This window comes from Lathamus discolor, chromosome 5, assembly GCF_037157495.1.
Source record: "Lathamus discolor isolate bLatDis1 chromosome 5, bLatDis1.hap1, whole genome shotgun sequence".
Lineage (NCBI taxonomy): Eukaryota > Metazoa > Chordata > Aves > Psittaciformes > Psittacidae > Lathamus > Lathamus discolor.
Genome location: NC_088888.1, coordinates 79959387 through 79983425, shown reverse-complemented (window position 1 = coordinate 79983425; position 24039 = coordinate 79959387). Strand labels below are relative to the sequence as shown.

The 24039-nt window shown below is 39.0% G+C and overlaps 1 protein-coding gene across 2 annotated transcripts; it reads right to left on the bottom strand.

Annotated features, from left to right (window-relative positions):
* Positions 1 to 1663: 1663 nt before the first annotated feature.
* SLC17A5 (solute carrier family 17 member 5) lies at positions 1664 to 22320 on the bottom strand. Of its 2 annotated transcripts, XM_065681418.1 has the most exons (11): positions 22045 to 22316; positions 18347 to 18543; positions 16652 to 16885; positions 16085 to 16172; positions 15495 to 15581; positions 14148 to 14266; positions 13082 to 13240; positions 12449 to 12581; positions 10645 to 10792; positions 5148 to 5238; positions 1664 to 3350 (listed from the first exon to the last, which is right to left on the bottom strand). In XM_065681418.1, the coding sequence occupies exons 1-11, from the start codon at positions 22127 to 22129 to the stop codon at positions 3213 to 3215; spliced, it is 1479 nt and encodes a 492-aa protein (XP_065537490.1). In that variant the 5' UTR covers positions 22130 to 22316; the 3' UTR covers positions 1664 to 3212. The 2 variants fall into 2 exon arrangements, with proteins under 2 accessions (XP_065537490.1, XP_065537491.1); XM_065681419.1 differs by lacking the exons at positions 1664 to 3350; positions 5148 to 5238 and adding an exon at positions 8924 to 9187 and having other exon boundaries at positions 22045 to 22320.
* Between the last annotated feature and the right edge of the window lie 1719 nt (positions 22321 to 24039).

The window sequence follows — 24039 nt, the reverse complement described above, 5'->3', positions numbered from 1 at the left end:
ATGCATGGGTGCCTACACATTACAAAAAGTTATATAAAGCTTCACTAGGTTAGCATTAACAAAGCCTACAGAAGTTAACTCATATTTTTGGGTGTCAAATACTTCAGATTTTTTAAGGTGTGTGATTGACGGTATCTTTGGAACAAAGAAATAGCAAACTGAGAGACACAACATTACTTTGTGGCCCTCCTTCCAAAAAGCAAGATGAACACACTTTTCCAGGCTGTAAAAGACCATGGCTCAGACCTCAGGTTAACACCCATGTCTCATGCTGTAGGCTATTCTGCATCTGTGTTACTAATATTGGTAGAACTTTGCACTGAAACAAAAAAAAATAAATAAAATTTAAGCAGAACTGTGTCAGAAGGAGACATTGAAGAGAATGCACTTAAAAATACCTGGCAACACTAAGACATGCTACCAAAGCATACTTCCCTCATTCCAGGTAGACATCCTAATATTAGAGGGTTCTTCATGGAACAGAGAGCACAACTTCTTACTCTGGCATACCTGTTAAGGAAACATAAAATAAATATAATCACAGGACTGTTTCAGGAAAACAGTAACCACAAACTACTTGCTCAAATTTTGTCTTATACTGCACAGGTGGACTGAGACAAGTAGCTCTCAAAGCCCTTGTGACTTCTGACAATAGAGAATATGAGAAATGGTTTTCAACAGATGAAAGAGCTGTGCAAACAGGAACAGGCAATGCAACAGAAATGGTACCATGAGTAGCAGAAAATATTTTGATAGCTTTTTCCTACAAAGTTTGCTTTTTGTAAAAAAGATGCAGAAAAGTAAAACTTCAATGTTTTGGTGGATATTCTTATTTCAGAGCCTCACTGAATCAAGAGCAGGAATGCCATTCTATGTTTTGATATATTCTAAAATAACATTGGAAATAGTTCTGTACTATTGAGTTAATTAGCCTGTTTTCTAGAAACAATATAACGATTTTAGCAATTTTTTTTCAGTCCCACTTTCCAAGCTCACTTAAAAGTTACACACTATTAAGAAGTAGTGTTAATGGTGTATTAGATGAGCCAGGAAAAAAAAAAAAAAATCTAGTATCCAGGTCAAAAATTTCCAGGCTGCTCAGTTGCTGCCATGTCTAAAATTGATTCAGTTTTGGCTGAATCTAGTTCAGGCTTATTTCAGACATGTGAATGTCGACATTCACTTCTACTGCATTTACTCCCTAATATCTAGTTTTTAATTTTGATATTTAACAGAATTGTTTTCAAAGAAAACAACTAGAAGTGTGGGAAGCTGAAGTTTCTAACTTCAGAACAGACAAAACAGCAACCCTGTACATAGAGGTCATGGCTCCTGATCTCTAGAAAAGCAAAGTCATAAATTAATTTAATCTATATCCAGAAACTTTGTTTAAAATTTTTTTTAACCTCCTCCCCCCTTTTTAACCAAGGCTACTGAAAGAATCTAAATTCCTGTAAGCACAAGTGAAATCATTCCTTTTAATAGAGTGTCAGGTGGAAGATAGTACTCACCTATAAAGCTAGGCAAGAAAGTTCTGAAGCAGGTAATTTTCCAGGAAAATATTAACCATCCCTTGATCCAGTCCCCAGTCTTGCTCACCATACTTTTGAGAATGGTGTTCTAACTTCAGGGAGATTGCCATTTTCAACAACAGATGCACATGTAAATATTAATTACATTTATTGTGAAAACACTAAAGACACAATGTAGCTTTAACATGCTCCCACTGAGCAACTACTAATTTAATCTGAAATTCACACAGTTTATTGTGGAAATGCTGCAGACACAAATGCAGATTTAAACACAGTTCCACCATCAGAGAACACAACACTTCAAGGAAGGTCAAAAAATGGCTCTTAAAGCTAAAAAGAAGAGGCAGATGCCATTTCCCAGAAATGAAGGAAGGTAAGCTCCACTGGAGCAGCTTTCATACTGGGCTTTTCTTTGGATTGGTGGTAAATGAAAAACCCAGAGCCCAGTGATTTTTCTTTTCACCTAGTTGCTCCAATCCAGGAATCTTTGGCACAGGAATTTTCCTTTGCTTTGTGACCACAAGGTTACTCAGCTATTTGTTCTTAACAAAACCTCTGTTTTCTAGTGTGTGGCGTTTAATTGCATATCGTGTAAAGGATACTCTTGAGTGTCAAATTCTGTGTCGATAGGAGACTAACAGCATCAGGTTATTGCACTAGCTCTTTTTTAGTCTACTTTTATCTGACTAACAAGCAAGGCTGTTAGAGAACTGGTTTTCCTCATTATTCCCTAAACTGGCCTTAATTTATTGCATTTACACTGATAAACTGACAAATATATCTACACACAAGAAGAAAGAATTTCACTGTGTTAATTTAGAAAGACAAAAAACCCCCGCCAAACTGAAAGTTATTTTAAGAATGCAGATACTCTATTTCTAGTTCATTCTTGCACGCTGACTAGATTTAAACCAGAGTTGCACTGCTGCTTCTTTGCACAGCTGAATAAAAATAAGGCCTATTTTAAAAACCTGCACCATAGAGCACAGTAGTAACACATGGCTTATTCTGTCAGTCACAACAGTATATTCTACTTCCTCATTGCTCTGTATCAGTTGTGAAGCTGTAGTCACAAAACAGGGAATGTTTATATATCAAAACTTTGTGCATTAATCAGAATAAAATTATGTGTGCGTTTTAGACATCAATTAAAACCCTGACAAAAAAAGCATTATAAAAGACTGTAGAAAACTAGAGCTCTTTAGACTTCTAAACAGCAAAAAAACCTATCTAAAAACAGCAAAAAACCATCATGAAAATCGAAACAGGTTTTTTTGGGGTATAATTCTTTGCCATTCCTCCTTACAGTGCTACACAATCCCTTTGCTTTTTCCTCTCATTTCAATATCAACAAACATCTGCCTACACATTAATTCAGAAAATATTAATTAAAAACTGGAAAGAATTGGAGCCTAGCACAGAGATTTAAAATGTTGTCTCTGATCATATATTTGATATCAAGTCCTAGCATGAAACTCTTATACTTAATCCAAGTAGTTCCTTGTTAGGAAATAGCACACATATGCTGTCAAATTATTTTCATTACAAAAGACACACAGATTAAACAGTTTAACCAAAAAGCTCTGAAGACTTCTAGGTATCAGGAGGGAAGGCACTTTTCTGGTCACATAATTCTAACACATTGGGTTTTAGCACAACTTTGGTATTTCAATGTCACTTTCAGTTTCTATGCAAGTGATATCCACTGACTGCCCAGTCCTGAACTTCTCCACTTGCAAATAATGCAAAGAAAATTGCTCCAAATAGATTAATAGAAGCAGCAATATAGAAAACAGTCTGCCATTCTCCCACAGTATTCTGTCAAAAGGGGAAAAGAGAAAAAAAAAAAAAGCAGTCAATTTGCAGCTCCACACTCAAGAAAAAGTAATTTCTAAACTGACACTATGTGCTTTGCCTATTTAAATGTAAATGTTATTCAGCATGATTTCATAGCAATATAAATGCATTGTAAACATAAACGATCAAATCAGCAGCATAGTTAGTTTCAGTTTAACAATACATTTTACACAGACAGTCCTATAAGAATTGCATTAGACTATCTGGATCAGTTTTTCATCTCAGATGCAGAATGTTCATATCAAAAATCACATTTGCACAAAGCCCACACAAACTCAGAGAATGTTACTGTAAGGGGAAACACTACCTTGCTTTCAAGTCGGGTAATCCAAGAGCTGAAGTGCTCTGCACTATGCAGTAATCTATTCCTAATGACTACCATGTGGATATTCCAGAGCAATAAGCTTTTTAGCCCAAACAAGGTAGCTGTCTTTTCTCAGATTTCAAGAGGAATCCTCTAAAATCTGGTATTCAAGAAAGGCCTTAAGACACAGGTAGCAAATAAAGAGGTAATATCTATAGGTGTCTTAAGTTGTTGGGCTTTTTTGGTTTTGGGGAGGAGGAGGGAGGATGGTGAGGTTGGGGGGTTAATTTGATGACTACTGTAACAAATCTGTAATTAATCTAACTACAAAAACTAGAGTAATACCAGAACAGTGCACTAGTATAGCGTAAAAACACAAACCAACCAACCAACCAAAAAAACCCCACAAAAACAAACAAAAAGAAAAAAAATCCCACTTGTTAATATGTCTGAAAGAAATTATTTGTTTGGCTATTGATGTATCAATGACTTTTTCCATATTATTTTTAAGGAAATCATTGGAGTGATCACCAACTCCAAAGATTCAACTGTATCAATAAACCTACTTCTCCAGTCTTTCTTCCTTAAAAGATTTTAGAATCATTAATATAGTTGATTAAAAAAAAAAAAACAACAAAACAAAAATCCCACAAACAGCTCCTCATTCCCTTTTTCTGCTGCAAATCATCCTTCAACTAAACCATCTTGGAAGTCAAATATAACACTGTTCAAATTAGGTCTCTTGTGATACTAATCCTAGAATGGTTTAGGTTGGAAGGGACCTTAAAACTCATCCAGTTCCAACCCCCTGCCATGGGCAGGGACACCTTCCACTAGACCAGATTGCTTCAAGCCCCATCCAGCCTGGCCTTGAACACTGCCAGGGAAGGGGAAGCCACAGCTTCTCTGGGCAACCTGTGCTAGTGCCTCACCACCCTCATAGTAAAGAGAGCTTACACAGCTTAGAATGTCCTAATCCTGTAACACGCATACAGAGAGATGCATTATAAAAAAAACACACATTTGAATCTAGTTTCTCATCTGAAAAATGCTGACCTTACAACTCAACACCTCATGTAAGAGACTGATTTTAGAAAACACAAGTAAGAACTTGTCTGAATTTGCTAAAATATTACCACAACTGTCTCATCTAGTTGGCATTTTAACAGTTTTACCATAACAGAAGCATATTCATTTTATTCCTAGACAATATAAGGGGCAAGTCAATACAGTTTCAAAGTCCTATTACAGGTCTTCAATTTTACCTGTATTTTCCTTATCAGAATCAGAAGAATAAAGGCTAGGAATCAAGTCATTCACAACAATGGAACAGTATGATTTATATGTATAACACAGATTTTACTTAGAAGAAATTAAAAGACTTCCAGACTTGAGATGACAGAATTCCCATTCAATGGAGATAAAACAACCGAAAGAACAGTAAGCAGACTTACATTATGAGTGAGGTTCTTGGCAATAACTGGCCCCACCATTCCTGGGATAGTAGCAAAAGTATTTGTAATCCCGAGGAGAATTCCAGCATATCTGCAAGAGAAATTGTTAGAGCTGCTTTTTAACTTAACTGTTTATCAGTCATGGAAACAATTTTGTCGAACCTGATCACCCAGGCCTCAGTTTGACCATGCAAATTAAAACACACATATCCCACTGGGAATAGCTTGCTTTTATTCCAGTAACAATTCTCAGACAACTTGATACATACAGTTCTAGGGACACAGTTTAGTGGTGGATTTGGCAATGTTAGGTTAATGATTGGACTCGATGACCTTAAAGACCCTTTCCAACCTAAATGAATCTATGATTCTATACATCTCAATTTTCCAGTGACTAGTTACGAAATTTAACTTAAATTACTCACAGCTTTGCTCAGGATTCTTAACCCAAACCCACATCCCCTCTGCTAAGCTACAACCAAACTGTCTGAAATGAATCCATTGGAGAAGTTAGAAAAGAAACATTGCATGCCTTGAAGGAGTATGATGGAGTGCTGTCCTGCAACAATAACAGTCTGTTCAGGTATCACTGCTAAAAAGAATCCACCAAGAAGGTGAATTATGTCCATCACCAGTGGGGATGGATATCCCCACTTACACTAAAGAGCATATGTTCCAAAGACCTGAGTTCAGAATGCTGCAGCAGTACTTCCCTTCAGCTTTCTCTGGGTTAAGGCTGAGGGTAAATGGGTCTGACTTAACCAGTTCTGCTGGTTGCCGTTCTTGCAGCTCCATTCTGAAGCTTCCTGTTCCATAAATGTGTTGCTCTATCACACACACGTGCATGCATATGCACCAGCAGCCATAAAAATTTGCTGGGAAAAGCTGGTTACTCGTTTAATATCTGAGTCTCAGCACCTCATCTCTAGGTAATTAAAGATCTCTCTCACAGGGGTGTTGCAATACCAAAAGTTTGAAACTGTACCACAAGTGCAGACTTGTGAGAGAGACTGAAGAGAAATAAGAGCTAGACATTCTACAGCAAAGCTCGACCTTCCAACCACTAGAGCACAAATCCCTGCATTTCAGATTTTCAAGGCAGATTTGCTGGCTGAAAAATCATACAAAATACTAATAGTTGCAGTTTACCATAGCAGAAGGGAGTTATCTCCCAGTGATCATTTTAGGCTGTTTAGCAGAGTGAAATTATGTCCTTACCAATATAATTTCATCTCGAAAGAGAGATGTATAGCTTTGACATTTACCAAAACCAATGAGAATTTAACCATACAGCATTGTTACAAAAGGTTGTTACATGTATACCCAGTTCAATAATATCAGAGAAGCATGTTTTTTGTTTTGGGTTTTTTTTTCCTCCCCTAACAGAATCAATTATCTAGTCCTACCCTGATTTTTTTCCTGAAGGTCAATACTACACGTCAGTTTAAAGCGTGGCAATGTATTTCAGACTGAGCTTTAATGCCTTAGTTAAAACGATCTGTATTTTTTATAAACATAGCATATAGTCTTCTTATCTTGGAAAGTGTTTAAGAATTAATACACCTTTATGAAGCTGAATGTGAAAGTGTAAATATTTCCCTTAGGAAGAGAAGCACTTACAGCTAAACTCCATTTAAAACCTTTAGGTAGAACCAAATGCATTTTGCCTTCAACATATTTAAGCACTACAACACTGACAAAACAAGCTTTCAAAACTAAACATAGTTTAATAGCTTCCCTGGAAACCAAGGATCTCTGGCAACCAATTGTTGGCTAAATGCCTCTGGTTATGCCCGCTGTTTCTGACATAGGTTGCATTCTTGATAACGCTCACTGTTTGATGCAGATAACTGCTATGCCACTCCCTCAGTACAGTGGAGACTCCCATACGAAATAGGAAAGCAAAAAGTGGCATTTCTGTAGAACAAGACCAATAGTAAGCTGTTGGTCAGGCTCTTATAGCATAGTGAGGATAACCAAACACAAATTGACTTGTAGAGCAGTTAAGTAATGAAATCAAGAGTAAAAAAAAAAAAAAAAGTGTGAGATGTATGTGAAGTGTTCAGTGTATAACAGGAGCCATGGGAATATTACGAGGGCTCATGGTAACAGCAGTACTTAAAATTGTAATCATGGCAACATACTGATGTAGAACTTAAGAGCTAGAATAGAACACATTCTCCCCACATGAGCAATCTTGTCTCCCTCCCAACCTCTCCCTCCCCCCAATTCAGTACACTGATGGTATCATAATTACACATTAGAAACCAAGCAGCACATAACATGTATTGTTTGTCCTTCAGTATCAGTATTGTCATTCACTTTTTTCTGTGAATATGATCATTATTCCTTTGGTATAATGCAAATTTTAGTAGCAACAAGGGACCCTTTGCTATTCTAGTCAACATACTTATAACCAATTAAAACAGGCATTTAAGTGCATTTTGAAACTGCTTGGAATCACTTCTGGTTGCTTTAATATCTTTCAGTAAATTAAAAACAATAAATATGAAGCTCTGGGTAAACTCTTACCAGAAGTTTCCTTCACAATTTTATGCAGACCCCATTTTCAGATTTCTACAACTATGTCAAGCACTTCCTTGAAACTGTGAATGTCTGCCCTGACTATTTCATCCAACAAAGTTCAAACAGTCACAAAAAGTTAAGGGCGGGGGGGGGGGGGGGGGGGGGAGGAGTGGAGAAAGGGGAGGAGAAGGGAAGTCTTTTTCCTCTCTTAGATGTTTTTGTGTATCTGTTTTAAAGAATTTTTTTTCCTACGACCTTTGTTACAAGGCCAGGGCACTTTTCTTCCTCTATCTGAACAGATTTACTCTGAATTACAGAGTGCATGTACTGAACAGAGAATTGCTGATTTCAATAAAACAGAATCGACCCTGACCACATTCCCGTCCAGGAAAGTTTTTCCGCATACGCAGCCATTCACCTCTAGAGGCAATGCCGGGCCAAAGTTTCTGAGCTATCAGCAAGACACCTGCCTCTCCTGCACTCGTAATCAGTATGCTCCCTTCAGCCTATCTGAAAGGAAAGAAGGGCTAGAGGAACTTGTCTGGTTTAAATGCGAAGGGAACAAAAGCAGGACTTTGTCGAGGGTAGGAAGAATAGAGTGGGATTTGGTCAGAGGGATCCGCAGCAGTGCATGTGGTGAATCTAATTATGCCTGCTGACGTGTATCAGCATCATGCCACATGATTCTTGTGCTTTTTTTCAACACCTAAAACATTATGCTGTCACATACAAATTTAATTGACCCTTGAAATAAACACATTAGTAATGCAGAGTGAAGTCTCTCTCAAATTAGAAAACATACACAATGTCCTAGTTCTGGAAACCTCCACCATCAGCTGCATACATAAGTACTTTGTGCATGTGCCTCACTCACAGAGGCAGTTACATGATTTCCTTTTTCCTGTGACAGCTCTGTTGCACTCAGTGGAAAGGATGAATTGTACTCACTTAATGAGCACCATTTAATATTTTGTTTCACTTCACTTGCTCAATGCACAGACTGAGGCTCGCTTTCTGCATACTATTCAGCTGTTGCAAGTAGAATTTTAATCATCCCAAATGCTTCCAGTACAGCTCTTCACAATACTAGTTTATTTTCACAACACTCTTGAGAGATGAGAGTGACAATGTGAAGCCCAGCCTACAGATACGAAATTAAAACATAGGCTGAGAATGTATGTGTCTACTGGATGCTCGATTTGAGATCCTCAGGATCTCATTTCAAGAGTATTTAACAGCAGTATTCATATATTCAAAGCACAGCTCCACTGACTTCTGTCTGCATTCTGAGTAATACCATTTTTGCAAACCAGAACTTAATAGTTTGAAGAGGCATACAAAACCAAGCAATAAATCAGCTAGGCCTCAATCACTTTCACTGAATCCAACATTAGTTTCTCAGATGAGATATTTAAGCTTGGACTTAATGAATGAATGCTAGTCTCGCTCTCAATATAGTGCTCAGTCATTTCTAGAGTGGGATCCATCCTGTGCACTGTGTGAAGAAAAGGGTCCTGTGCAGGGGAATATTAAAACAATTACAAAAATACTAGCTTGTGATGCACAGAGAAAAAGAGGCAAATCAAAACTACACAGATACCCAAGTTCTGCCATTAAGTAACTTACAGTAGTAATGTCTTCTGACATTAATGCTTATGTTTTCTATTTTTAAACACAGAGGCATAAAAATAAATAACTCCAACTCTTAGGCAACATTCAACATTTCTAGGAAACTAAATGTTGTAGTTCTGCAGAACTAAGCTTGAAACAGAAGTTGTATAATGTCCCACAATACCTCAAGATGCACCACTTCAACTACATTTTCTAAATTTGTAATTCTACTTGATTTAAAATAAAGTCCATCACAGAAGCTTTCATATTCAGGTCATAGTACAAGCTTTTTATAGCTGGCCATTGACACCCTTTCTCTTGCTTGCTACCTAATCTCACCTGCCAAGTGTAATTAGGCTCCTACTATATCACATCCATTTGTTAAGTCAAAACTTGTCCATCTCTGTGGACATGACCAACATCCCTCCAATTGGCAACGCCTGGATTCCATCTTCAATTTGGACCTGAGGTCTCACATATTAGTTGTCCAGATCTTAAGTATTTATTTTGTAAGTAACATTTCTACAACATGGTATTTCCCCCTCTTCACTTAAAACTTACACTTACATTTTACATTCATTTACACTTTTCATTTTACAACTTACTACAGAATACACATGAGCAGAACCAAATGACTTCTAAGTCATTTGCTACCGCAAATAGGGAAATGAATGACAAAGCAAAGTACTTGACTTTTATTAGTGCAAAGAATGCTTATGTGGGCTTTCAAAAGAACACAGATATATCAATGCTCTTCAGGAAACTGAGCGATCTGTCAGATTCTGCATTTGTAACACACTGGAGAAATTATAGGCTGAAATCTAACTTTCCATTCTTAAAAGTTAGCCACTTAAGAGCAATGTTACCTACTGATAGCAGGTCACCTACTCCTAACAAGGTTTTAATACCAGTGTTTAGAATGTTTTTCCAATACAAGTGATTAACTGTACCATGGTGCTTAAATATGGTAACGGTCATGCTAAAGCTTGATGTCTTTGATGGAGAAATATAAGAGTAAAAAATTTATTTATATCATGCTGTTCCAATGACTCTGTCCTACAAAGATCATGACTAGGACAAAAATCTAGTAAATGTAAGTAGAGGAATTATTTTATTAGAATAATTAAAGTTTTGATCCTGCAGTAAACTGTTGTTCATGTCATACCCTCTGCCAAATTTGCACATTTTGTAAATAGAGTGCTTAATACTGTAAATCTGAGTCAGTGTCAATGTTTTCATTCCAGGTCTGTAGAGCACATGGTCCACAGCGAAGTCTCCAGGCACCCCAGCAGTAAAAGAGCCAAACAACCATGGTCATAAAAGTATCACGTGCACTAAAAATAGCTTCACCAATACTTACGAAGGTGCTATGTCCAGATGGTTTATGCTGTAGCCAGATGTACAAAATCCTCCTAGTGTTGTTGATATGGTCACGAATGCAACAGCCAGTGCATAGTTGCAACCTATGAATCCAGCTGCTACTAAGAACACTGCAGGTCCAATCATTCCTTTAAGACAGAAATCTTAGAATCAATAGACTTTTGACGTGAGACACGTTAAGAGACTCCAAGCTGTGTATACATTTTCTGTATAACTTCCACCACCACCTAGTGTACAGAATCCAGCACTGCACTAGACGCATTACAGCCTGGAAGGAAGAGATGGGTTGCAAGCCTGTTGCTGCCTCAGGAAACTGTAGCCAGACCAGAAAAATCCCACTCTAGCTGCAAAAAATGAAACCTCAACTAGATAAAAAAAAAAAAACCAACAAAACAAAACAAAACAAAAAACCCAAAAAACAAAAACACCACCAACAAAAAAAAAACCCACAAAAAAAACCCCCCAAAAAACCCCCAGAAAGATACTTAAAGTGGCTTCACAAAATTTATTTGTTGTTATAAAAATTATAGAAGCCACACTGACACTGGTAGGTGAACAGTGCACTCCAAAGAAATTATCCCCAATTTAACTCTCCAGGTTTCAGGAACAAACCCTGACTTCTGCAGACCGTAATAAAGTGGAGCTGTAAGAGTTCATACAAATGCATATACACACACACACACACACATATATATATATATGTATGTATTCATCCTGCAGGCACATTCTAGAATGAGTTTTATTTCACATTTACAAGATCTGCACATCTGGCAATATCTATACTGGAGCCTGCTGTACAATTTAGAAAACCCAGTCTAGCTTTAGAGATGCTACACCAGGTACTGGAAGAACAGCTCAGCAGCCATCATGAGCTAGTGAAGCTGCTTCCTGTCTGCAGTGAGCTTTGATACCCATTTCCTATACCACAGCCCATTTATATGACTCTACTGTGATCTCTGCAAACAGCTCCAAGGACATGCTTTTGTTGATGAAGCCAACTTAAGTACTGCTTTTCCTAACACAACAGCTTGTCTCCCCTCAGTTGTGCATACTTGGGTGTAAGGCCCTGCAGTAAACTGGGTCATCAAAATTGTGTAGGATTAAAAGAAAAAAAATCTTGAGAACTTAGAATAAGAGCAGCTTTAAAGAAAGCAGCTAAGTTAGCAAAATTGAGAAGGCAGCAAGGATGGACATACATAAAGCAGGCTGCACCTTGTGTGGATCCTGTGCCTAATCTCTTCTTTTTTTTTTTTTTTTTCTCCTTCTTTCTCCTGCTCCCTCTTTTAATCAGCAATGAAATTCTTTATCCTAAATACAGCATTTTCTCTGTATTCATTAATAACCTGATGCTGTTGATTTCTTGGTGATTTCAGATCATCTCTCCTACCAATTAGTCAAGACCATTTTGGGTTCTATTTGGTCTTCCTACCCTGGTAGCAACTGTAAATTTTGCAAGTGTATTCCTATTCAGTTACTTAAGTCTTAACTAAACGGAACACTGAACACCACAGGGCTGGGAATAGGCTTATGCAGAACATTGTCTTGTCTCAGTTTGAGAAAGCAACTTATAACGGATTATTCTGTCAAGCAGTTATCACCATTTTTTTTTTAATGAAAAAAGATCTACTCTTGGCAAATTAATGTACAAACAAGGCTGCTCCTCTCAAGCCACTCACAATCCTGCCTAACCTTGTAGCAGAATGTCACACTACTTTCCCAAACCCTTAATTTTTTCCAGATTGATACTATAATATGTTTGAAATAGAGGTGATACTTGCACCTACCTATTAGGGTAAAACATTTGCGAACACAAACAGTGGACAAGTTCTGATTTTGCCGTAAGTAATCAGCAATTTGCCCAGACAGAATTATACATAACCAGCAGCCAAAATAAGGTAGAGCAGACAAAAACCCATTCTGTTAAGGAGAAAAAACAAATAAGAGACAGTTAAAACACTGGAATACTTTCAAAAACACCACCTTATCCAATGATTTCCTTAGTTTTTCCTTATTAACTGGAAATGTTCTCGTTTATGAGTGAGCAAAGTAGTCATAGATAGTATTTCAGAAACCATAAAACAAGCTATAAAATCTGAAGCAATCATATAAACTATACAGAGAAAAATATTTTTATAGTTACTGTTTTAAATCAGAGCAGTTGAAAATAGGTAATATGAATCTTCAAAAGCTACCATTAAGTTAAATGTCAAATAAGTCCTTAAAAACCAGTGGAAATTAGAAGGCAAGCAATATTTTCAATGCATCTGCTTAACTGTGGGAGTTTATTTTACCATTTTCCAGCTATGTATTTATGTTCCAAGGTTCTTAAACAGGTTCCTCTATCCTAAACAGCATGGAAGATCTCTATTATTTGATTTCTTCAATTCAGAAGAAAATGACCATTTTATTTATCTTACCTCCTGTGCATCAAACCGCAGGATCTCCTTCATGTATGTAGGCAAGAGCGTAAGGAGAGTGTAGAAAGTCCAATTATAAGAGAAGTGTGCCACAACAATAGCCCAGAGTGGAAGGGACTCCAGTATAGGTCTCCAGGGAACAGATTTTTGTGTAGAAAGCTAGCAAGCAGAAGGCAGAGAAAAAGGGAAGAGAAAGAGTGATCAAGACATTGATATGAAGATTTGCTAAATACAGCGTTTCAATCCTACCCAAATCTATGTTGACAATTCATTCTGAAGGAGATAAAGTGACTTGCATCTGTCAACTGAGACTCATCAGCAGTGATTTATTGTGTTCAGTTCTCAGCAAACGTATGTTACTGCTCTGTTTTGCATCTACTAATAGTAAGATTGCATCTATTTTGCAATCTTACTATTATAAAGTAAGACAATTACTTTACATTTTGTAATTAGAGATTCAAAAAGTATGTCTTCCCTTGTTGATTTGTTGCCTCCAGCTTTTACTATAAATGATTGATTATTTAAAGTCACACCTCGTGTTCATTTAGCTGAATCTTTCCTACTCAATCCTAGATATCAAGTTTGGTCTCTCAGACAGCCTCACAGGTTGTATATACATACCCCCTGTTACAGGAATAAACTCTTATGCACGCTTTAGGAACTGGCTCATAAGCATTTTTAAAATGTTTTCTCCATTAACAGTGATCACTTTCTTATTCTAGAAGACACATGAAGGGGAAAAACGTTGTAAAACATTGTGTTGTAAAGTTTAAAGACAGTATACAAGCCTGGATCTAGATTAAAGAGAATTGGTAGACTTGAACTTTTTATTTAAAAAGCATTTCAACAGTGTCTGTGACAAATGGCATTATAAATGCTTTGTTTGATTACTGATTGTTTCTCACTTACACAACTGCACTATATTTTTAATTTTTTGTTTGACAAATTCTGCCTCTACCTGAGATTAAGGATGTTTTTCTAGACATCAATAGAGCATGACACTAATGACAGTATTAGTGGTTTGTGTTTTTACTTTGATAAGTATGACTATACCAAAATGCTGTACCTGATCTTTTAGAGAAGAGAGTATATATTCTCTTTCAGCATGTGAAATGCTCCTGTGAGTTTCTGGTGTATCGCTCACCAACCACATCCAGAAGAACCACCATAGTACGCCAAGTGCACCTATTGTTAGGAAAAGATGGGCGAAGAGATAGAAATAAAAACATAAGCCATTATATTGGGTGATTAACACACTCGGATGATTTATTTAGAAGTCTTTTTTCCAAATACCCTAATTTTAATGAATAGTATTTTTCTCTCTACTTACAGAGAGTAGTTCCCCAAAAGGGCTTAACAATGCACATTTAGAGGCAATAATAAAGAGCAGGAAAGCCTTTTTTTTTTGTGTGTGTGTTTGGGATTTTTCCTTTCTACTTGGAAGCGTCTCATACAGCAAGAAAGTTGCATACACATCCATATTGTATTTTTATCAGTCACACTGAACAGCTACAAAGGATATGCCTCACCCAGAGGAAATAAAAAAAATCATGTTAAGTTTAATCACAAAAAATACCTTGTGTGCATAAACAGAACATGACTACATACAGCTTAATGGATGTACCAATACTCCTATCTATTAAGGCAACCCCAGAACTGTTACTTGAAAAAGGTAACTTTCAACAGTCAGCCCAAATCAACTGTACTTTTACATAACATCAAACTTATTTCATTTTGTCCAACCCTTTTTTCTGAACCTTTTTTATTTATACAAAAATTGGAGGTGGTTTTGCTGAGAAAAGCGTAATCCTCACCTTTTATTCTGATCCTCCCATCCCCATGCAGAATATGAAATGGCTCAGACATATAAACAGAGCTATAAAAAGCATCAGTTACTTCTGTGACATAGTGTTAGGAAGTATTTTCTTTGCTTGAGCTTCTTCTAGAACATAACTCACAGTAAATATGCTATGCCTTGCATTTTGGGCATTCCTTCCTTCTCTGCTAGAGAGATTTTCCGCACAATTTCCATTTAAACCAGAATTAACTTTTCACATGTTCTTTCATTCACAGTATAAGTTTGTTCCTGGGATTAAAGTTATTAACTCAATTTCACACTTCAAATAAGAAATTTCAGCCTCTTATTTCCAAGTGGTGGGAGAGCTAAGAGCATTTGACTTATGCCAGCTTTTGTTGAAGTCGGAGACAGCTTTGCTCACTGAAAGCAAGGCTTACAAAGCCACACACAGGAATCTACTCAGCTTTAAGTATCTCTAATTTCCCAGGAGGAATAAAACAGCAACCATATATGCCAAACTAATTTTTAAAACTTGAAGTAAGTTTTGTAATATACCATGCTTTTCAAAAAGAATATGATTGTACTTTAATAATAATAACCCTCCCCACAACTTACCAAATATGTAAAACACATAAATCCAGTTCATGTAGTAGCAAATTAAACCAGATAGTGGCAGAGAGACAACAGTTCCCAGCTGTGCACCTATGAGTAGAAAGCAAAACAAAGCGGAAAAAACAATAATTAGGTCACCTATAGACCACTTAAGCTAAGTGGCATTTCACACTTATTTCCTTTTTCTGTAATTAATCATGCAGAAAAGAAATTCTTACCACCAGTAGAGGGCTGCCATTTCACCTTAAAGAAACAGGCAGAAGAAGATGCTTTGGCAGCTCCAAGTAAGAGACACAAGGTCCTTTATTTATAGTATCTTGTATTAATTAGCTACACAGGAACTCTTTGCACCACTTTATACCCAAGTTAGACTGAAGTTTATACTTCGTTGCAGATCAATACCTTTTCTCAGGGTTATAAAAGCCATGAATGACTGAACACAATGAATGCTAAGCAAGATTTAATTCAATGTTATGCTTTCCAGATTAAATGCCAATTAAAATCTATAATATAAATCCCTTTGATTTAAGTCAATCCTCCCTGTTACTGCAGTAAAAGTGTATAATCCCATTATCAGCGTGGGAATTTCTCACCTGCATATGAAATACTAAGAAGCTTGCTGCGTTCCAGTGGAGGAGCCCAAGAAGACCACATCGAATGCATAGCTGGGAAGGTAACACCCTAGAAAACAACATTTAATACTGTAGAAATGCAACAGTCTTTGAAATATGCAAAGTCAATATAGTTCTAAGCATATTTCATTACAAAGCAGTACAGTACATTAGTTACTTGTTTAGTGAGAAACCACTTTAAAAAAAGCACACAAAGCATAAGAGTAAGCAGGCAAAATTAATTTCTCCTGATTATATATGTACTGGAAAAGCTGCAAGAATACAAATAATACTGTTCTCAGCTCCAGGTTTCTAACAAATGAGGAGGGATAGGTCTTGTTTTGTCTCAAACGTCTTTACAAAAAACCCTTTTTCTTATTCAAACAGCTTAAGCTAGAATACAGGGCAAATGTTTTAGTTATTAAGAAAAGATAAAACTAAGCTATTTAAAATTAAACAATCCTTATACTACCAACAGCCACAGAGTCTAATACCCACAGCTTATTAATATATCATTCAGGTACATTTTCAAGTTACAGAAAGCATTACCTCTCCCAATCCTTCCAAGGCTCTAACTGCTATGAGGTAGCCAACTCCCAGATTTGCAGCTAGGGGAGTAAGCAAGGTGAATACAGAGGTGCCAAAGATGCCAAACCCCAGCAACAGCTTTCCTCCAATTTTGCTTGCAAGATATCCTCCTGGAATCTGAGTAATGATATAGCCATAGAAAAAAGAACCAAGGATCCATCCCTGAGTATCAGCATCCCAAGAGTATTTTTCTCCCTAAAAAGAGGGGAGAGGACGTGGGAAAAGCAAGCAGTAAGTTTAAAACCGCAGTTTTTCTGTACATAATTACAGAACTTTGATCTATCACTTAGTTCTTTTTACCTAAATTACAGATCTTTCATGGCATCTTCTCTAGGGTCTCCTTCCTCTACACACATCTATACTGCAATGAAAGTTGTACTGAAAGCTGGTTTACAGGTGGTTTACAGTTTGTCCAAACATATCTAGCCCAACTATGAAAATTATCACAAAATGAAATATAAGTGCTTTGGCAGTTACTCCATTTTGAGTTCTAAGCAACTTAGCTTAGATGACACAGGCACAGACTACGTACTCTGCTTGAGAGTGAATCACACTTCTGTATCACAGTGTGGACATAATGTCACTCCCTAGAAAATGGCTTTTCCTGCAGAAAAGTTATAGACAGAAAAGCAAACACGGAAATGCAGATGTTTAAATTTAACATTAAGGAAAAGACCAGCCAAGGACAGGACTCACAAGGGTAAGTGGACGAATGGGAAAAGCATAACAGAGGGAAGATGAGTTTGGCAGACAAAGAAATAAAAGCAGAGAGAGACTGAAGCTCTAAAGGAAGTCAGCAAGAAGACATGAACTGTTGCCCAATAAAGTGGTTTTGAAGTTTGGGATCTTTTCCAAAAATCCTATTTTATGGGCATCTAAGTGAGCAGCATACATTTCATGGAAGTGATGAGACAGAATCTTCTTCCCGCAAAGTCTGCAGGCTTAATTTGCTCATGATAAATAATAAATTACCTCTAAACAAGCAAACAAAATAAAGGCAGGGAGACGGTAAAAGTGCTCAGTAATAAGCTTCAATTATAAGATGAGATCTATACAAGTTCGAATGTACAAAGTTGGTGTGTGGCTTGGGTTTTTTTTGTTTGTTTCATTTTAAAGCATTTTTTTATATCCAACAGTTCCATTTAGTTAAAAAAAAAAAAGTGATTTTTAAGGATTACTGGAAGGAAAGTCAGAGATAAAGGATACAAAGACAAGAATTATGATCTGAGAAATAGATCAAAGAAGTAAACAGAAAAACATGTTAATTTGTAATGAAATTTCATGTCATTGAGACTGTACAAAAACCAGGCAAATATAGACAGCAAAGAGAACTGTGATGCAGATGTAACAGTAACAGTTGATCACTGGCATATAAAACAGTCACAGAAGATCTACAAGGTCAGATTAGCCAATTTGTAAGGAATAGCACACAAAAGATGTACATAAAAAAAAAACCTGATCTTGAGCACAGACTTCTAAATTAGTTAGTCAGTTTAAGGTTATTATTTTTTAGAATAGCTTTAAAAGAACAGCTGAAAAGGCCATCTGGTAAAAAGCAGCCTGTTCTCTTGCCACCCAAGTATAAGTCATCAGTCACAGACTTTATTAAAACAACTTTACATGCCATATTACAGGACAGTATGTTTGAGACCTCACCGTTGTGTTGCGAGGAACATTTATGGTGGAAGAGTGCTCTGGACACACGTTGGAAGTCGTATTCTTTGCTAAGCTTGTGTTAGGTTCTACCATATCCACCAGAGCAACGCTCAGGTTCACACGTAATGCATACAGGAGGAAGAACCCAAAAAAGGCCAGTAGTGCTAGATTGTAGCGAGCTGAGCAGCATACAGGAACTGAAATGAGAGTAAATGAAAACACTTGGTTTTAACAGAACCTAACAAAATAAGAGCAACAAATAAGCAGTTTTCACTAATAATCTCAGAAATTTATGGGTGAAAAAAAAAGCAAAAAAATAAGCTAGCTGTTCTAGTCTTAAGGGGTGTATTCAATAGAAGTAGAAGGGGAGGAAAAAAAAAAAAACCCCCAAAAGCCCGCTTTTCTACTGATGTTCGAAGCAAATGTAATTCTGGTTTAGAGAACTGGCAGCTACCTGCACAAGTGGGGCTGCAGTGGAAGTGTGGTGTGTGGTCTGCAGAAACAGATTCAGAAACATGGTTTCAAAAGTTCTCTTAAAAATACAGCTTTTTTTAAAATTAGAGCTTCACACTAAAAGAACACCAAGATTAGTGGGAAGCCTGTCACATATGTGAAAACAAATCAAGAAAAACAAGGGCTCTCAGTGTTAAAGAACAGTCACCGAGATTCTAGGCCGTCTTCTAGGACAAATTTTCCTTCTTTAAGTTTGCTTATAAAGGCATATGCATTTGCTGACAGCTGCCAGAGAAAACTAGCAGAAAGGGAAATGGCAAATACTGTGGTGGCACTGTGAAACGGCAAGTTTCTCAGTTTCTCAGTTTCCCAGTATGTCACACTGCCACAGTCACCATACAATAATGAAGGTGACGAAAAATGAGTCTTAGATTCATCATAAAACCTGCGTTGTGGCACTAAGTTGATTCTGTCAGCTGTTTAAACAGATACATCAGACTTTGAACTGCAACACAGTTATTGATTCCCTTCTACAGTAGTACACAATGGCATTTGGCAGAGACTGTTTATCAAAGTTGAACTGTAACTTGGCCAGCACATCAGCAGTGGCAATGAATTGTGTATCTGTACAAAATACAGTTTAAGGTCTGCAGATATTCTTTATGAACTGGGAATGCCTGAACCTACTGAGCAGAAATGTCAGTGTTGAGAAACTACTTGAAGAATCTGCTGAACTTACAAATAGTTAGGGGTGGAGTTTCCACTCTGGTGAGGAAATTACTGTGCTAGTGGAAAATTTTATGACCTGGACGTCTGAAACTCCAGGAGGGTTTGGGATCAGCACCTGCAGGTATTACATCATTCTACAGTGATCTCATCTTTCTCTGACTATTCAGAATTGATATGACAAATAAAACAAAGATATCTATGAACAATGGGATTGACTGGAACTTCATCTGCTACTGCAGTATATTTCTTGACTGGATCCTCTGATCTGCAGTAAGAAGCTAAATACATGCCCAGCAGATAAGCTATCTACTGTCCCCTTCCCAGTAACTTCCTTGAGACAAGGAATAAGCCTGTGTGATTTTGTATTTTTCAGAGGGGGCACCAATAGAGCCTATCTGCAAGACTGTATTTTTCAAAAAAGCAGTAGAAGTTACCCATTTTTGAAGTCTCTAACCCCGATCAACCTTATGTGAAGCTCATTATGGCTGCACAAGTTGTTAAAATGACACAGAGATGCTGTATTTGCTATGTTCATTTAGTAAATGAGTAATAAGTGACGCTACTGTACAAAGACGCAAAATGCCTTCCAGACTTGCAGTAATTGCAAGTGTTGCCTCAGCAGCATTAGAGAAAGGTGTACCGGATTTTTAAGTGACATGAAGGAAAGCAGCCAAGATTTTATTTCTCACTTTAAAAACAATAAGCACCAAGAGCAGGAAGCGCTTACTGAACAAAAACTAGTCAAACAGCTTCATTATTCTTCATTGTTCTTTAAAAAGCAATTTGCCTTAAGTGTAAAAAGTATATAGTCATATAATTTATAACAATGAATATAATTACAAGTAAAGTTACTTAACCTTTCCACTGCCTGTATTTGCTGGGGTTAAACAATAATAACAGAAGGCTGAATATCACACTGATGATGTAACCCTTCCTTGGAAATGCAGATTAACTGGAACATCCATTACTATTTGCCTGGAAGCCTCTTGCTGCTATTCACCTTGTCTAGAGAGAAGCTCCACAGGATAGATGTGCAAGAACTTAAGATCATTCACGTCAGATTTTTTTCAACCATAAATAGTTTATCATAAAAATCTATAAGCATGTAGATCTGCAAGTCTGAAACAAACAACTGCTAAGTTATTGCTTCCCTGTCATTCCACCAAGTGCATTTGCAATACCTGAGAATATTAGATCAAGTTAATGGAACAGAAGATTCAAGAAGATTCCAGATGCATTTCAGTCACCCACCTCTTCAGGAGGTTGCTATAATCAAAAAGACACAGACATTCACCCCCTCACCCCCCAACGCTCAAGGTAGCTAACCATGATGTTCAAGGTCTTACCTTGATTGGTAGCCTTGGGTCCTACATCTATAGTTTATTCTGATTTAAGGGGCATGTTTTATAATACTTGCAACTACAGCTGAAGATTTTTCAACTGCAGTTAAGGAAATGCAGGTCTGTGCTGCAAGTTGCATAGCAGTTAAAGGAAGTTGCTCTTCTGCTGTATTTTTCCTTGTGGGTGAAGTGAACCACCTCAACTGGAGCATGATGTATTGTGCAAACTTAAGAATGTATTGCTTTAAAAACTGACTTGAACTAAAATTTATCTTTCTGGCACTTTAAAATCATTCATGGTTGGACTTAATGCTCTAAAAGATCTTCTGCAGCCTAAAGAGTCTATGATTTTGACAGCAGCCCCTCTTGCTGCAGTTATGTTTTCCAAATAGGTTAGAGTATTTTTGCATGTCATACCAAAAAAAAAAAAACAAACCCATCAACAAACCAGCCCTTAAAATCTCACCTTACTCTCACCGTTTGTACATTCCAGGCAATAAAACAGCACAGGCAACCACTTCCATAACAAGCAATCTGGTTTCTTTTAAACATAACCACTTGCAGATTGGTTATCTGTTTAAATTCTGCCTTAAAGTGAAATTCTGCCATAACCTTGGAGGACTCCAGCGGTCATTAACGATTAAACCAGCTTTTAAGCTGGAGTTACCCACTTGTCTCCACAGAAAAGACACCGAGCCAAGGGCAGGTATTCACAGCCGAGCTAGGGAAAGGGGCTGCGCGCCGGGTCCCACCGAACAAAGCCCCGACCCCCGTCAGGACGCAAGGCCGTGTTTGACCTAACGCTTTCTGACACCGCCGCGTCCCGGAGATCAGACACATCTAACGGCACGGGGCGGAAGGTGAAGCCCCGAGGCCACGGTCGCCACCGCCGCGGGACACAGGGGACCGCGGGCGCCAGCCAGCAACCTCTGTGGCAGGCGAGGAACCGGCCCCACAGCGAAACCCTCGGCCCGGGCTCCATGGCAACGCGACGCCGCGACACACGGGGCGCGGCAGCGCCCAGGAGGCGCCGCGGCCCGGCCCGGCCCTGCCCGTCCTCCACGGCACCACCGTGCTCCGCAGCCCCGGGCGGGCAGGTCCGCAGAGAGGCGGGGGCTCGGCTGGGCACGGCCCGCCGGAGCAGCTGCCCAAGGCGCCACTTCTCGCTCCTCTCACCCGTGTCGAGCTGGGACTCCTTCAGCAGCGGGGTGCGGTCCTCTCCCTCCTCGGTCTCCGCTTCGCTGCCACCCGGACCGCCCATCGCGCCCAGGGACAGGCTGCCGGCCGCCACCGCTGACAGCACGGGAGCGCAGCCCGCTCGCACCGCTCGGTCCAGGGCAGCTACAGCTGCAGACTCCGGCGGTCATATGACGGGTGCTGCCGGGCGGAAGCGGCTTCAGCCACAGCACAGCACCGCTCCGGCGGCCATCTTTGGTGAGGGCAAGGGCTGCGCCCATCTGCAGCGCGGACGGCCCCTCCCTCCCTCGGTCCCGCCTGCGGGGCGCGACTGACGGACACCCTGACAGACGGACAATCGCGGGTGGTGCTGTGCGGCCTCTCTCGGCTGCTTTGGGAAAAGCACCTCATTCCGGACAAATCTCATCCGGCGAATCACGCCTTCCCTTCCCCGGGCCGCCCGCCGCTTCTGTGGCAGCCGCGGGAGGAGGCGGCTGTGGCTGTGTGAGCTTGGCTCCGGTACAAACGCTTCAGGTTGTACATTGCAAAGGAACGGCGGGGCACAGAAACACTATATATTGAGGGCTCCTTGGTGCGGTGGCAGGAGCCGTGGTGCTGCGACCATGTATGGCTGTGCGTGGGCAAAGGCGAGCAGCATCTCGGGCAAATGAAGTGTGACAGCCGTGTCCAAACTGGGGAGGATTTGCTGTGCAAGTGCTGGGTTTCTCTGTAAAGTGCCCAGCCACTTGAGCAGCGTTACATCAATCATTACAACAATAAACTTCAGCATCTGCAGCACAGGGCCTGTTTATTCTGAATGAGCACAGTTCCCATTTCCTGGAGCAAGGCCTTATAATGCATCAATATAAATGAATAAGCATCACAGTTTATATTGCATATAAACTCTATATGTAATAGGGTTTCCCTCCCGGAATCAGTGTTTTTCAGCCTCAGACAAAGCCAACAATACGGTAGAGATCTTGAAGTTTTACAGGCTTTCAAATAGCAGCTTACCTCTGCTCCTTGGTACCCTTGCCAGGGCTGAGTGCTGAGTCATTCTAACGGTCCCACCCATCATCTGCTGAAACCCTTGTCTTTCCTATATGTCCGTATCATCATCCTGATGTCTAAATAACTGCCTGGAAAACTTCACATACTGGAAAATGGAAGAAAGTAAAAGATCTCTGGCAGCATATTCAGATATCTCATTTCACACAAGATAGATACACTGAATTTGCAAGTATCAACAGAATGACTGAGGCTGTGTGCTAGACATATAGTATTACATCTACGTGAACATGTGAAGCAAACCAGGACCTCTGTTCTGGTTCTGAAATTTAACCTAAGAGTGTCTTTTGTGAGTCAGACTTACCTGGAAGTCACTCGTACAGCCAGAATTACAGAAAGAAACCCAATTGCTTTATTGTGACAAAACAGACATGAAGCACATTTTGCAACATTTTATTAGAAGACTTGGGTTGTAGTACTTGAAGATTTCAGCTTCACATTTCTCACATTCTGTATTCTCCTTGGCCTTTCTGTACATACCACCAACGACCCCAGTGTGCTAGCACCCAGCCCATGAGGAAAAAAACCTGGGGGCATATGGGCCAGGACTGATGTGCTGCACAGAGTCATGAGTATGATCACCTCATCCATAGACTGAACCTCTAGCTCTTCTTAAGACTCGTAACACAGGGAGGACAAGGGAATTCAGGGGCTGTAGCGATAACCTCTTCGCTTTTACCTCTTATTTCTTCTCACCAAGGCAAGTTTTCTCTTAAACCTACCTACACTCTCAGAATAGGATAATACCAATAAACCTTGCAATAGCAAGGAACATGGATTTCTATGCCTTGCTGCCTCCTTGGATGTTGCAGAAGCTCACTGGTGAGTGAATCTTCCTTGCTTAGCGACAAACTGCAGGTTGAATGCTAGGCTGCTGCCTGTCAAACAGTGGCACCTATAAATACAGGTTTAGGAGTGTGTGAGGAG